Consider the following 16,544-nt stretch of genomic DNA (forward strand, 5'->3'; position numbering starts at 1 on the left):
CTGTGTTTATGAGATGATCTAAATTGTGATTATTAGTAGGCTAGTCAACTATGGAGGTGACCCAATCAAGGCTAATTCTGCTCTTAGTGCTTCAGCTGTGATAAATGGACATTGACCAGGAGTAAAAAGCCCAGCTAACCTATCCTTTCACTAGCTTGGGGTTACATAGGACAACTGTGGTGTCCCAAGATCAATGAGATTCCTTGCATTATAAAGTTAGAAGCAGAATGTCAATGATGATTGCTTAGTGTTTGGTAACAGTTGCAACAAAGCAGTTCATGCCTACACCCAAGTCCTCAACAAAGTTTAGGCTGGGCCAATAATTGGCAAATAATCTTTGCTTGGCACTTGTGTGACATAATGACTATTTCAAGCAAGAGAGCAGCTAAGCACCTCCCCAAATGAAAACATCATTACCATTACTGAATTTACCACCAACAACATCCTGGGATTAACACTGAACGGAAATCTTTTTTTTTGTATTGAACTGGGAATTCTGTGCTGAATATTTTAAATTTACAGATTCCAAATCCCATCCACCATCTGCAAGGCACAATTCAGGAATATGATTGAATATTCTTCACCTGCCTGGAAGAGAGCAGCTCCAATAATACTAATGAAGCTTATAAACAATCTTAACAACGGAACCCACTTGATTGGCAACCCAACCATCACCTAAACATTCACTTCCCCCAAGAGTAACAGTGCAATAAAAACTACCTTCTGTTTCCAAGATGCATTGCAGCAACTCAAAGCTCTACACACAGAACCTTCCAAAGCTGCAACTAGAAGAACAAAGCTAACAAGTGCATGTGAACATCACCAAATGTACATTCCCCATCAAGGCATGCTCCATCCTGACTGTTACTCAGTCAAAATCCTGGAACTACTTTCTTAGCAGAATGATAGGGGAGGGGCACCATAACACATGGACTGCAGCGGTTTAGGGAAGCAGCTCACCACCTTCTGCTAATTGGTAAATAGGAATGGGCAATACAGGCAGATTTTGGCTAACTCAGCACAAATCTTTTTGTTTGTAAAAGCCAATTCAGACTGAGAATACAGCAGGAAAAGAGGGTCGTTACAGCATTTCAAATGTAATTTTTTTTTAAAGCTGACTAAATTTGACTTTATTCTAAAAAGAAAATTTGCTCCTTGTTTTACGTTCATTCAAATGAGCGATGTCAATGGGGTTTTGAAACCTTTCATTTTATGTTCCCAGAGGAAAACACTAATGGCTGACTGTGAAGTGAATCTTCCTCTACTTGGTCGCAACAAAATACCTCAGCTAAAACTTCAGAAGTGCACTTCTTTTTGCAAGTTTTCTATTTACCACATATGCTGTCTTGTGGTCAGAGGTTGCTAGTAGTAGAAACCGAAATGGTGAGAGTCATGAAGTCAGCAGAGAGAAAAGCATTTGTAGTGATTGTAGTGAGGTCAACCAGATGGACTTCACAGAATACGAAAATATCTCTGGGGTTGTTAATCTGGTCTAATCAGGGAGCCCTAGCCAGCAGATAAGAACACGAGTGTCCGACACCCTGTTCACTCTGAGAGCTGGCTCAGAGAGAACTGGATCAGTGTCAAAGACTCTTCATGTGTAAATAAAGGGTGACTTGGCAATGGTCCCTAGGGAGTTATTTCAGCATCTAACTAGTCAGTTAAATCAGACTAGGCTGATTTTTACCCAAGTTCTCAAACATGTAGGCTATTGCCTTGTTTAGTTTTGAAATTTGAACATATTAAATAAATGGTTGTGTTCAGACTTACTCAGTTGATTGAACATTTCCTACTTTATAATCATGTGAACTTGCTGCCTGGTAAATTAATCAGAACATTCCGCCAATAAACACATCACTCTTGGTTTAAGCGTTTTTGCATTATTAAATATTGGTCCCGAGAAAGTCAGAAACATTTCGTAGTATTAAATGATGCAGTGGAACTACATAACAAATAGATTAATAGTTAATAGAAACCCACAGTTTTACGCTAAAAATTATGCATTTTATCCTACTTAAATATTGCATAACAACACCAAAACATTGTTTTCCCACAGTATCCTGGGAGTATCTTGGTCCCTGCTTGAAATAAGTGTGCTGTTTGGAATATTCTGCATTAGTAATGTACACAATTCAACATTTTTTTTTAAACCTTTAGCCAAACAGAAGTTATTGCTTCATTATAATCCACTTCTCATGGCAGGTCAGCAGACTTTCTTAAAGTTGTAGCAAGAGATAGAACTGGAATGGTTCTTCTACTCCTTTGTCAGTGTGAGAAATTCTTCCCGTGTCTTTTGGTCCTCCCGGAAAACTCCAAGCATCGTGCTGGTCATTGTCTTGCTATTAATTTTCTGCACACCTCGCATCACCATGCACATGTGCCTGCAAATAACATTTTAAGTTAGTTACTAATCAATTTAAATATACAGTTGTCTCTTCAAACTGACACAATTAAGGTGACTGGGACAGCAATTGCCCATTCCTTTTAACATTGATCTAGTTTGCATGCTGCCTCTGGTAGTTATTACCCAATAGTATTTAAGTTCACCTAGAAGTTAAAGGCTCATCTAATTTAGAGTGCAAAATACGTGTAACTGTTGAAATATTATTTCCAACCAAATTTGAAAAATGTACACCTTTTTCTGTTTCATTTCACAATTGGGTAGTGACTTTTCCATTTCATATCTTTATTACTTAGCTGGCAACTGTGTTGAGATACCAAACCATCAGACTCCAATGTCCGAGAATGATTTTGTCTGTGCCGTGTTGTCTGATTTGTATTATTCTTGTTGCAGTTAGACATTGTCCTCAATAATTTTAAACTAGGAAGAAGAACTGTCACCTAGGTTTTCTGCACCTTTAGATTCCAGCTGGAAAGTCAATGAGGACAGGATTGAAATTGGTTGTGATGCCACCCATAGTCAAGCAGCCTACCAATACTGGATTAACACGTGAATCATAATAATGCCTATAATGACACAAAACATTTTATAGGCACTAAACAATGCACATCAATGAGGTAAGATGTCAGAATTGTTATGACACACTGGCTGGTGCACAAGTTAAAGATTTCCTAAAGTATGCAAAGTTACTTAATTTACCAGACTTTCAGACCCAGATTGATAGGAAGCACTGGACAAGAATAACTATTTATTTCAAGTGCATAAACGTTAGCTGCAACTAAAGAGTTTTAAACTGTTGGCATAAAGTCAAAACTCTGATTCCCTAATAAATGTCCCCAGATAGACAAAGTGAGACAAATATGGTAAAACAGGTTATGGACTAAGGGGAAACTGGGAAGACAGTTCAATAGCCTTTCCCAAAATAGATTGTTGAGATGATCTTTGTGACTCTTCTGCTGGTCAGTGTGTTGCTTTAATCATCTTTCTTCTATTGGTTGATGAGAGACATAAGATGGCTGACACATTTGTAAAATGCCTCTGACATATCCGTTAAAAGTCATAGCATATTACAACTGTTGGGGAAAAGATAAGCTGGTTTTCTTCAGGTTTACAGTGAGTTTTGACTGTAGAAAACATAAAGACTGGTCTCTGAGCAGGGGAAGAACTGAACACTTCCCTGTTTCTGTAACATGTTCTCAGCTCCCATCTGTTCAGCTCCCAGAGAATCAGTCAAACAATGAATGTCTGGCAAAATTATGTCATTGACAACTGGTCACTCGTCTCGAGACCAATCAACTTCTTGTTGACACCAAAAGCTGCTCAGTATAGCTCCTTGGCTACAGATTACCTGCAGTTGTACAATTACTGCTTGTCTAACGATAATTTACATGATTCCTGGCGTGGTGCCAGGTAACATAGCTTTCAAAACTGTAGCCACTCCTTCAACATTGTCTTTTAAAACAAATCTTTGACTCAACAGGACAATTTCTAAGAACACCAACAGTTTAAGTCAAAAAAACAGCATTTGACCAATCAGAGTACACCTGTCAGGTTTAAAATGTAAATAAAGCTTGGTAGTTAACTGTCAATCTTCATTAACATTCTCCATGGCAACATCTCGATCAATTCAGCTTGCACTTGGCAACCAATCAGAACTGACCTCTCATATAGCATAAATGTTGGTTTTCCCTTTCAACTGGTATTCTTTCAATTGTCTGGCTAAGTGCAAGAAGAAAAGCTTTGACATAATATAGCTTTTTCAGCAATACTCAGGTTCTGTCCTATCAAATAACTAAAGTCTGCCATGATAATTTATCAGACAGCAGGTTACACTTCAACATGCAACATTACAGAATTTACTCTTCACTAGACGAGCAGAAAACGCCAAAATTTGAAGAAGAGTCAAGAGAATTGGTCTCATGATTTTTAGAGGCGGGCCTAGAGCAGTCTCAAACAATGGCATGCTTCCTAATTGCTAACCTCACTTTGAGAAGCCACAGCATGGTTGATGTAACAAATGGAAGAGAAGTCACACTGCTGGAATGACATGTCTTCATCTGACATCAATTCATGTGCACATTGAACTTATACCACAATGTAGGAAACAGATCAGAAATGGGGAAGCTTTCACAATCCCTGCAAAACCATTTGCCATCTTAAAGAGCAGCTTAAATGTTCTGGTGACGAGTAGTAATAAAGAAATTTAGTAGCTTAAAGTTAAATGATAGGAAAGTAGTGGATGTGGGCATAGTTACATTTAAAAGATAAGGACATGAATAAGAAAGGTTTGGAGGCGTACTGACTGCGAGCAGGCAGGTGGGACTAGTTTATGTCGGAATTATGTTCGGTACAGACTCGTTGGATCGAAGTGTCTGTTTCCTGGTTGTATGACTCTATGTCACACTGAGTTTAATGTATTGTACTGACAAAAGTGCTGCCTATTGTAATTTTCCCTTGCAAATGAGGTCTTTGACTAGGAATATTAATGCTCAAGTATAACGCTGAAACTGAAAAACCCAAATAAATGTTCGTAATATCTTCAATCACGTAATCATTCTTTAGAATACACTTCCCTTCATGATGGATAAATGCATGCAATTATTCTTCACCCACTCTATTCTTAAATATACCAATATTAAATTTATTTAGTTTATTTTAATATTGTAAAAAATAGTTAAGTTAATCCTCTTGAGCCAAAATGACAAGATAGCCAGTACTGAGAAACATAACAAACAAAATTAGGCTTAAGTAAAATAAAAGTATGCTCACGTTGCTTCTATGATAACAGCTACTCCAGCTGGTTTCAAAGCCTCTGTAACTGCAACTGCAATTTGCTTGGTAAGTCGTTCTTGAACTATAGTGGACAAGCACAGGGAATACTTTCAGTGTTTATGTCCATTTAATAAATATAGTTCTGATAAAAGATCATCAACTTGAAATATTAACTCTGTTTCTTTCTTCATGGATACTGTCAGACCTCTGAGTGTTTCCAACAGTTTCTGATGCAGATTTCCAGCATTTGCAATGATTAGTTCTTGAGCTAGATACAGAGGGACCTTGATTATCTGAATATCAATTAGCCGAATTTCGGATTATCCGAAGGGGATCTCAAGGTCCCAATAGAAACATTACGTCAAAGAGCTGTTTCAACCCTGATCGCATCTTTTGTTTACAGGTACAATGATTAAAAATGAACTCGGCTCATTGAAATGCTGCCAAGAACAGTCCAGGCACCATCTCTAAATGACTGACCTCCCGCCCTCTGTTTTCCCCTCCCCTACAATTTCCCTGGAGTTCTACAGATAATCTCTCCAACATTGTCCTGTACAGGGCAGAGGTGGAACCTGTCAAAAGATTGCAGTAAAAAGTGGTGTGTGGGGTGGGGGCAGATGGGGTTGGAGCGGACAGCGTAAGGGGGCAGATGGGGTTGGGAGCGGGTATTGGGGGTGGGCAGGGCATGGAGGCAGTGTTGGGGGTGGGCAGGGGCAGGTGTTCATGCACAGTGTGCTGCTGCCTAGTCTCCTGAAATGGGAACAGACTTCATAGAAAACTCTGAGCCCCAGAGGAAATCAATTAACCGAATGATCAATTATCCGAACGAAATAGTGCCCGCCCACCTCATTCGGGTAATCGAGGTTCCTCTATATTGCTATTACAAGTACATCAATATATATCTTGTAGATAAGGGCTAAGCTAAGGATTTTGTGACATTTGAGAGCATGAATACAAAGAAGGCATTAAAATTGGATATAAAAGACAATTGACAATTCCATCAAAAAGTACAAAAATGGAAGATGTTAGAAAAGTAAATTAAAACATCAAATTTATATTTTATATTATTTAAGCTTTCTTTAAAAGGAGGTTTGATACATACGTAAGCAAGTAGAGCTGGGTATAAAACAAATTGATGAGGAGTGTAGGCAATAGCTTCACAGCTTCCCATAGTGAAGATTCAGAGTTTGCAAAAACTTGTGTTGATAGAACCATGAAGTTTGTTCCATTTGGACAATGACTTAAATAGTGAGACGTGTGTTTACAAAATTCAGTCTATAGGCCAATACGAGGAGCAAGGATTAGCTGGTTTATTTAATTTTCTATGCTTCTGAAGTTAAGATTTTCTAAGATATGGACCATATGATTCATTGATTTTTTTTTTATTGATTCATTCACAGTACGTGAGCAACTCTGACAGGACCAGCCTGTATTGGCCTTACCTAATTACCCTTGAGAAGATGGTAGTGAACTGCCTTCTTGAAGTGCTGTAGCCTTTGTGATGGTCTAAGTATACTCATAGTTCTGTTTGTGAGGGTGGTCCAGGTTTTTAACTGACTGACAGCAAAGGACAGTGATATAGTTCCAAGTCAGGATACTGTATGATTTGGAGGAGAACCCTGCATGTATAGGTGTTTCTAATGTTGGCTGTCCTTGTCTTTCTTGATCATAGAGGTTATGGATTTGGAAAATACTCCTGAGGAAGCCTTTGTAACTTTCTGCAGTGCATCTTGCAGACAGTGAAGTTCTGTTACTTGAATAATCAAATGGCTTTACAAAGTGGACAAATGGTTTGTCAGCATCCCTTATAGTGGGGAAGAAAATTGCAATGGGGCTTAGAAAGAGCAGAAAGTGCGAATGATTTTGGGCCAGCAAAAACTCTAAAAATGAAAACTGGACTTTTCAAACCTCATTGATGAATATATGATGAATGGCCACTGCAGAAATCCTCTTAAATATTCAATTTTTGAAAGATATGTTCACGATTTTGATGTTGACCTTACAAAATAGACTTCTTTGCTTGAGCTGAAACCATCATACCACTCAAAGTAAAATAATACTTATTCCTGCTAACTATCCTACACACAGTCTCATTTGATTTAACCTGTTTCCTGTTACTGGGAGTTTGTCATCTCTTAACACAGAAACCATGACCACTAAAGGATGTTGTATAGAGAAAACTATTAGTACAGAAATTAGGTGAACTACTGTAAAGATCTAGATTGGATTTTAAGGCTCAAGGGTAGCACAGTGGCTCAGTGATTAGTACTGTTGTCTCACAGCATCAAGGACCTGGGTTCAATTTCACCCTCAGGTGACTGTCTGTGTGGAGTTTGCACATTCTCCCATGTCCACATGGATTTCCTCCCACTGTCCAAAGATGTGCTGGTTAGGTGGATTGACCATGCTAAATTGCTCATTGTGTACAGGGATGTATCAGTTATGTGGATTAGCCATAGGAAATGCATGGTTAAAGGATTAGAGTGGAGGAAGGAGGTGGAGGGGAATGGGTGGTAGGCAGGATGCTCTGTGGAAGGTCATTGTGGACTTGAAGGGCTGAATGGTCCATTTCCACACTGTTAGGTTTCTGCAAATTAGCTCATCAATGAGGAGAGATACAAAAAGCCAGAATTCAGAAGCTGTAAGAAGAATGGATTCTTGAAGCTATGGGCACAATCCACGTTTCTGTATGTGCTGGAATGTGACAGTTTAGATTCCATCTATTAAAGCTCAACTAGATTTTGCGAGAGGACTCATTTACTTGAATGGCATTGGCAGGAACCAAAGCAATTAAAGCTGCATCTAAGCTACCTACTGTTGCATCTAAACCAGAAGGTCTAATAGAGAGTGGACTGGCTGAGGATAGTGCTGGGTTTCCTTCTCATCTGTCACCCCTTACCTCACCAATTCAAACCTCAGAATTAGGAACAGGATTATGCTGCCTTGGGGAGCACATGGAAAACATATTTTAAAATATAGATTAATTTATGAATCGAATAATGGTCTACATCACTAAAATGCACCCAAATTCTACGGCTTAGTTCATTATTACATCTGTCTTATCAAAAGCATTGTGTGAACTATGACACCAATGGACAGGAAAACTGGATGGATACAACAAGGGGTCCCAGTCTGTACGAAAGTGATCCCTATCTGTTTGTAAGGTTTGGATTATATGTTTAAAGCTAGGCATGCACATTGATAAATTAAATCATGTGTTTGAAACAAAAAAAACATTGTTTCAAGGGGCAGAAAAACACAGAAGACCTTCTAGCACATTTAGTGAGGAAATAAAAATGCAAATTATATTTGAATTAATTGTACCTTGAAGTCTTCTACTGTAGATTTCAACAATCCTGTAAATAAACAGACTGGATTACAACCATCTTCTTTTTGCAGTTCTGTATTGCAGATTTAACTTCCAGGAAAATATTCATAATTCTAATATGAAAATGAGAAAAAGGACTATGTCTGAACTTCAAATGTTTGAAAATTACAGCTGTCATAAATAGTTTCATAAAATAGAAACACAGCCAGGAATTGCCCTTCACTGTGGTCCTGTGCAGTTAACCTGAACGAGCCTGATCCACCATTCAATAGGATCAAGGCTGAATGGATTGTGACCTCAGCTCCACACTCATCCCCAATAACCATTGACTTCCTTGTTACTCAAGAATCAATCTATCCTTGCCTTAAAAAACTTCAACAACCCAGCCTTCACTGCTCTCTGGGGAAGGGATTTCCAAAGATTTACTTCCCTCAGAGAAAAGATTCCTGCTCATCTCCATCTTAAATGAGAGGCCAATTATTTTTAAACTGTGGCCTTTGGTTCTAGTCTCTTCGATAGGGGGAAATTATTACTTTTCACAATCCATCACATCAAATTTCCTCAGATCTTACATGTTTCACTAAGATCTCCTTTCATTCTTCTGAATGTGAATGGACTTGCCCTTCATTGTACTCAAGAAGAGGATCAACTCTTAGTTGGTAGAGTACAAAAATATTCAAGCACAAAGCAAACATCCACAAAAAGCATTTCTTTATTATTACTAAAAACATCGATTCTCTTAATAATTTAAGTTTTTTTTAAAATTGTTATCCTGTTGTATATAGTACCTACCCATTAATCATTCAATGACCAGTTAATAGAACTTATGCAGAAGTCTACTTAAGAAATTCATAAATATATCTTTACCTTGAATATAAGAATGCTAGGCCTATACAAATTCCTAAAATCAAGATAGTACATGGTGCAATGTTGAGCTTAGCTCCATCTGTGGCTAGGGAAAAGCAGAATCAATTGTTTTTTTCTCTTTTTATTCAGTAAAATGCTGTATTTTGCTGAGATTTATGGTGGACAGTCCACCATGGTGATACAAGGTTTTCAAAGGTAATCGTCTTGCCTGGCTGATGGAATCATGTAGCAGGAAGGGCAGAGGGGCTCGCCACTGCTGGGGCTTTGTGATGTTCACATCACTGGTACCATGTTTAAACCCCAGCTGCAGATCACTTCAGTCTCAGCAAGCCAGGAATTGCCCTTCACTGTGGTCCTGTGCAGTTAACCTGAACGAACTAGCTCAGAAAGGCAATCTAGCTCCTTGCTTTGTGACAGGGACCTGGAAGTGTCAGTGCATAAGGTGATCAAAATGGATGCAGTGCTTTGTCCCCTCCAGATCACCAAAGGAAGTGAAGCCACCAGACAAAGCCAGCCTGGACAGACATACTGTCTGGGTCAGTGCAGTGTCCAGGTTAAAACAGTTCCGAAAGAAGGTTAATGACACATGACAATTGTTAGGAAAACCTCAAACAAGGAGTGACGTAACAAGAAGATATAACGAGGGGGTTGACTAGCTCTGCCCTCATGACAGAAAAGCACCTCTTGTTTTACCCTCCAGGATAGACAGGGAAGGGGTTGAAAAACAAGTTTTAACTCTACTGGAGTGGATTGGTAGGACTGAAGACTCTCATGTACCAGTTGGGTTCAAGTGTTAACATGCTGTGAAGGTTACACAAAGAACCATCCATTAGAACATAGAACATAGAACAGTACAGCACAGAACAGGCCCTTCAGCCCACGATGTTGTGCTGACCACTGATCCTCATGTATGCACCCTCAAATTTCTGTGACCATATGCATGTCCAGTAGTCTCTTAAATGTCCCCAATGACCTTGCTTCCACAACTGCTGCTGGCAATGCATTCCATGCTCTCACAACTCTGTGTAAAGAACCCACCTCTGACATCCTCTCTATACATTAGTTACCCAATGTTACAGTAAAGACTGTCTCCAAATCAGTGTTGCAAACAATTTAAAAAGCATTCATGTTTCCTTGTGTCTTCTTGAAGAATTGCCTCAAGGGCTCTTTTGCAGTTGCCAAATAAAGAAAAACTTCTACCTGCTGGTTTACTATCACTATGTACGTATCATGAACTGATTTCCGAATGGGAAGCTCCTTCAATAGCCTTTGTTTTCTGTGGGTATGTCATTATATCATTACTGTTACAATAATACTGTTACAAGAACCAAACATATTCCTTTGTGAATTTACACCTCCCATTTAGGAGGAGCCCTTCAGCTGGATGCATTCAAAAACTGCTCATGTTTCTCAACCAGTTTATAGAGTGTTCATCAATATATGGCATATGGAATATGAAGGCTTATAACGCCTCTAAGATTTTGGATGTAGATGTTGGAAAATCTCTAGAGCCCAAATGGTAGTCTGTTGCAGCCAAAGCTTTTAAACGGAGTTCTAAGTGTGGTAAGCAAACTTGATTGCCTATCCAATAGCAATTGTTAGTATGCACTGTTTCCATTAAGCCTCATAAAGACTCTATTTTTGAATATTTTGGCTCAGGTTTCATTTACTATAGACATAGGATGGCATTGTTCTGTTGAGCTTCATCAGGCCAACATAAATTCATGATTTGGAGATGCCGGTGTTGGACTGGGGTGTACAAAATTAAAAATCACAACACCAGGTTATAGTCCAACAGGTTTAATTGGAAGCACACTAGCTTTCGGAGCATTGCTCCTTCATAGGTGGTAGTGGAGGGCTCAATCCTAACAACGGATGAATGGGCACCGCACAACAAATCAACAGACAGGAGTGTTCCCTCCCAGTTGGGGAACACTTCTGTGGTTCAGGACATTCAGTCTCGGACCTTCGGGTGACCATCCTCCAAGGTGTACTTTGGGACAGGCCGAGCGGAGGCTGATAGCTAAGTTCGGTACCCATAGGGAGGGCCTCAACCGAGACCTTGGGTTCATGTCACATTACAGGTGACCACCATTGCACTATACACACACAGATATTCTCACACACACACACACACACATATACACAGACGCGCACACAGACACCCACACACACTCCCACACATGCACCCCCTCACAGACTTAAGACACTCTGCACTCACTACACACACACACATACACTTTCTCACACTCACAACCCCCAACCCAGACAGATAGATACACACAGACAGACAAAGACCCACATGCACACATATTTTGTGGGATGAATTTGTACTTGCAGGGTCACATTGTACTTTGCTCAAAAACTGCATGCATTCATGTAGAACTCTGTTATCTCACTTTTGAGATTAGAATCAATCTAAACATCAGGTCATAGACAGAGAACACAGGGGGCCAGCACCTTCAACATACTGTCTAGCTATCACCATTGTTAACAGCTAACCCAAGAATACAACTTTTTTAAAAAAAAGAAGGTTTTGTGATTTACACATAAAAGAAGTGAAACTATCACTGTATTCTAACAGATGAAAGGCTTAACAGACAATCAATTTTTCAATGTATAATTTCAGTTACATCACACTGTAAATTTTTGCTATAAATTCTGTGCGTTAGGATTGAGCCCTCCACTACCACTGGTGGGCGGCACGGTGGCACAGTGGTTAGCACTGCTGCTTCACTAGCGCCAGAGACCCGGGTTTATTTCCCGCCTCAGGCGACTGTCTGTGTGGAGTTTGCACGTTCTCCCAGTATCTGCGTGGGTTTCCTCCCACAGTCCAAAGATGTGCAGTTCAGGTGAATTGGCCATGCTAAATTGCCCATAGTGTTAGGTAAGGGGTAAATGTAGGGGTATGGGTGGGTTGTGCTTCGGCGGGGCGGTGTGGACTTGTTGGGCCGAAGGGCCTGTTTCCACACTGTAAGTAATCTAATGTAATCTAATGTAATCTAATCTAATCTAATCTACCACCTGATGAAGGAGTGGCGCACCGAAAGCTAGTGTGCTTCCAATTAAACCTGTTGGACTATAACCTGGTGTTGTGTGATTTTTAACTAAGCATAAATTCAGATATACTATTTAGTTTGGGTGCAGTAACCATAACTGAGCACTACTCGTTTGGTTTCATTACCAGGGAACTGATGCCATTTTGGACCTCTCAAGTTGTATCATAACTTCCTTCATTAAAAGGTATGGAATCTTCCGAGGTAAGTATCAACATAATGGCTTAACATCTGTCTCAAGTGTGATGTTTTATTCAGTATTTAATTTCACTAAACCATAAACAATTTGAGGAAACCTTGTGTAAAGAAGCTCTTAAAGGTTTGCTGGTTGTCCTTTTTGACTTTTAAAGATGATTCAGGGCAATACAAGAGTGCTTAAAAGTGAAGACTCTTGATTGTGAAGTACATAAACATGTTGTACCATCTGACACCCCCTGTGTTGCAAAGTTGGTTTCAGCCTACCTTTACTGAAGTGGCATATCTCCTGGATTACGTAGTTGTACTGCTATAGCTTGAAGATGCAATATAAAACAATAAAATGAACCTAGCCCTTGTACTGAGCATAAAATCAGTGAGGTGAACATCCCCATAAATATCTATGTCACCTATTTTCTCTAAAAATACCTTTCATTTTTATTGTAAGCTGTACTATCTCATGAAGTTCTATTTATGAGTAGCTATTTGATTTCTTAGTGCTTGGTGACTGTCCTTCTTCAGCATATTTCCTAAAGCTAACCCAGTGTTTTACAGTCAAGGTATTTTTTTAAAATGGCTGGGCACTGCTTCTGCCTTACTTGGTCCACAGTGCTGATACTGACTTTTATTATCAGGTGTCCGTCATCTCTCTGAACTGTTGGCATTGATTTTCTGCTTTGGTTCTACATTTCTAAAATTTGTTGACCTTAATAAGCTTGCTAACTTTGCAAAAATATATTTGGCTTGTGATTTGTGTTACATTGTGTAACATGCACTGACTAGATCAGTAAATGGTTCGCAACCATTTGGAAAATAGGACTATTACAATACAATTCATATTGTTCTATGTCATGATGATCCAGCTTGTAAGTCCATCAGTTAATAACATCAGGATGATAGGAGGGAGGTAAGATCCCTCTGTTCAATTTCACTGTGAGCAGACATATCAGAAATCAAGACATCCTAAATGATCAAAGAAACATCAGATGGAGTAATAGGTCCTGACATTGGACCTGGCATAATTGAAGATCTGGGTTCAGCCTATCTGGCTAACGCAATAATGCTAACCCATCTAAATCAAAGACTTAATTTCTTCTTTAGCTATCTGTGTCCCCTTCACCCCCGGCAAATTATCCACAGAGCAGAATTCTTTCTCACTGTCAATGACAACCCAACACTGCTGCGTTGTTCCATGACTGAATCTCTGTCATGTACTTTCGACAAACTACCGATCAGACAGAAACTGTCAAGATATCCCATAATGTCAACTTGCAGTATGGGGCAGACAGTTCCATCCTGTAGCAAAGTGACCTATTGCAACTGCGTCTACCTTAAGAATGTATAGTGGTGTGAAAATGGTGAGTTTGCATATTACTGCCCCTTTCTCAGTCAAGCAACTGCCTCCACTAAAGTAATAGATGGTGTTGGAATCAGAGTTTGCAGATATTCTATTCCACTGCATCTCTGAATTTCTATTTTCTGTCTTTAAATAATGAGGAAAAAAAAGGCGTAATGATAAAACCAAATGACCCTTCAAGCCCATTCATTTTACAGACCATGTACATTTAATATAATTAAAGACTGTTCCCATTTATTTTTCACAAAAACAGGTGGAAAGATCACTTGCATATTCATGCCCACTCAGTTGTGTGAAAGCACTTTCTCTAAAATTAGCAACCTAAAGAAGATTTGATATATTAAATAAGGATTATATGTGCGTGCAAATTTGCTGCATCTCTCAAAAATGTATATTAAACATGTTATGTGGAAAATACGTCTGAAGTATGGCTTTGAGTTTGAACCTGACCGTCAAACCAATCTCACACATCACAGGATTTGGTATCCCCACCACACAATCCTGATACACTAGTTCCCTCCCAGACCTTCCCTTCTCCCACCCTGCCTCATATAAATGGGGGGTCAATCGTTATTTGCTTTCCTGAAGCCAGTGGCTGTTTTCACTCACAACAACAATAACAGGAAGTGGACTGAAATTGGAAGTTAATTGGCCCAGACGTTAAAATAGACCACATGTTTGTATTGCTGTAGGTAAATTTCTTACCCACTTATCAAAGATCAAATTTCAAGCACTTCATTAATTCTGTTGAATTAGTTTTCATTGGCTCAGAAACTATAACCAATATTTCTTTTTGACAGCTATTACATTGTATGCTTTACATCTCATTCTACTGTGCAGTTGTGGATGAATGAAATACACTCAGATTGTGTGACTCAGTTCCTGCTGTAAAATTATAACAAGTCAGAGCAGGTTTTGCAGTTTTAAAGAAGACCAAGTTATCGGCGTTTGCTGTCATTACTCTGTGAAAGTGACAGCAACACGTAACAAGTAATTTAAAACAAAAAAGCAGAATGATCATGGTTATAAAAAACTATAATTTCTACATTAATCTGCAAATTTTAGCCCATTAGCTCTTCAGTATGCGATCTGGCCTTCCGTTGTACATTAAAATGGCATCCTTTGTAACATACATATTTTGCTTTTCAAGGTAAAATGTGCATCACAATACTTACTTTTTTATAGCCTGATAGCACGCTGAAAGCCATAAGCTTTTCCTTAACTAACTTTATACCTGTTATGACACATGTCAACAAATGTAAAAAAAATTGTTTGACACCTTACTAACCTTGCCAGTTTGCTTAGTCCGACCACTCTCTTATTCGGTAGGTAACCTATGTGTACCTAAGGTGAGAAATAAAATGGTAAGAATTAAGAAATGCCCATGTGCCCTCAACTGACGTAAAACACATTTCTGATGAAGGCTTTAGTCCTGTGAAATGTTGGATTTGTGAACAAGATGAGATGAAATGAAGAAACTCTGACTGAATGCAAAAAATGCTAGAACAGTTGATCAATACTGGCTTTTGATGGCCAGATATTCAAAGTAAATGCACTGGTGTTGTTATAGCAACCCCATGCCCATGCTGCAGTTCAGAAATTATTATTTTACTGGACAGATTGTCAGATGTCCTAATAATGCCTGCCATTTCCTGCCCTTCACATTTTGCACCTCCAGGTGTCTTGAGATCCACACATAATGAAAATTGTTCAGGGCATAACATACCTAATATACAGAAGGCAGACCACTGTAGATGCTGAGATAAAAACAGAAGATGATGGAAATGCATAGCAGGTCAGGCAGCATCTACAGAGAGAGCTAGGAGGATGGGAGGACTGCAGATGCTGGAGATCAAAGTAGATGGTGTGGTGCTGGAAAAGCACAGCAGGTCAGGCAGCATCTGAGGAGCAGGAGAATTGATGAGAATTGACAGCCCTACCAACCATCAAACCAAAAATCTGGATCTGCCACGTAGATGACACCTTTGTCATCATAAAATGAAACAAGATAGAAGAGACATTTTAACATCATCAACAACACCCTCACAGGCATAAAGTTCACCAAGGAGGAAGAAACCGACAACAAACTCGCATTCCTGGACGTCACAGTCGAAAGAAAGGACAGAAAACTGACCAAATACAGAAAACTGACCAAATACTTAACTACACCAGCAGCCATCCCAACACACACAAACGAAACTGTATCAGAACACGATTCCAACGAGCCACCACACACTGCACCACAGACGAACTTCGGAAAACAGAGGAGAACCACCTATACAATGTATTCAAGAAGAACAGAAACTCAAAAAATACAGTGCACAGATTCCTCAAGAACAAACCACGACAAGCAGACCAAACACAGTCAGAAACCCTAACCACCTTACCATACATCAAAGAGATTTCAGAAATGACAGCCAGACTACTAAGACCCCTTGGAATCCTAGCAGCACACAAACCCACCAATACTCTCAAACAAAAACTAACAAACTTAAAAGACCCAGCACAGCCCACGAACAAAACCAACATCATCTACAAAATTCCATGCAAGGACTGCCACAAACACTA

The 16,544-nt window shown here is 39.3% G+C and overlaps 1 protein-coding gene and 1 long non-coding RNA gene across 3 annotated transcripts in view; one reads left to right on the forward strand and one right to left on the reverse strand.

Moving 5' to 3' along the window:
- Positions 1-493: 493 nt before the first annotated feature.
- Positions 494-16,544, reverse strand: part of gch2 (GTP cyclohydrolase 2) — a 46,100-nt gene continuing 30,049 nt past the window's right edge. Inside the window, exons 3-6 of the mRNA XM_043695669.1 lie at positions 15,265-15,320; positions 8,498-8,529; positions 5,171-5,255; positions 494-2,381 (exon numbers count right to left, since the gene is read on the reverse strand). Of these exons, the coding sequence (XP_043551604.1) occupies positions 2,255-2,381; positions 5,171-5,255; positions 8,498-8,529; positions 15,265-15,320 (300 nt within the window). The 3' untranslated portion in view covers positions 494-2,254. The remainder of the gene's footprint in view (positions 2,382-5,170; positions 5,256-8,497; positions 8,530-15,264; positions 15,321-16,544) is intronic.
- The window catches only part of LOC122552753, a 16,200-nt gene continuing 10,057 nt past the window's right edge, over positions 10,402-16,544 (forward strand). For both annotated transcript variants that reach the window (XR_006312479.1, XR_006312478.1), the window contains exons 1-2: positions 10,402-10,931; positions 12,556-12,628. This is a non-coding gene — a long non-coding RNA (uncharacterized LOC122552753). The remainder of the gene's footprint in view (positions 10,932-12,555; positions 12,629-16,544) is intronic.

Source organism: Chiloscyllium plagiosum, chromosome 9 (genome assembly GCF_004010195.1).
Source record: "Chiloscyllium plagiosum isolate BGI_BamShark_2017 chromosome 9, ASM401019v2, whole genome shotgun sequence".
Lineage (NCBI taxonomy): Eukaryota > Metazoa > Chordata > Chondrichthyes > Orectolobiformes > Hemiscylliidae > Chiloscyllium > Chiloscyllium plagiosum.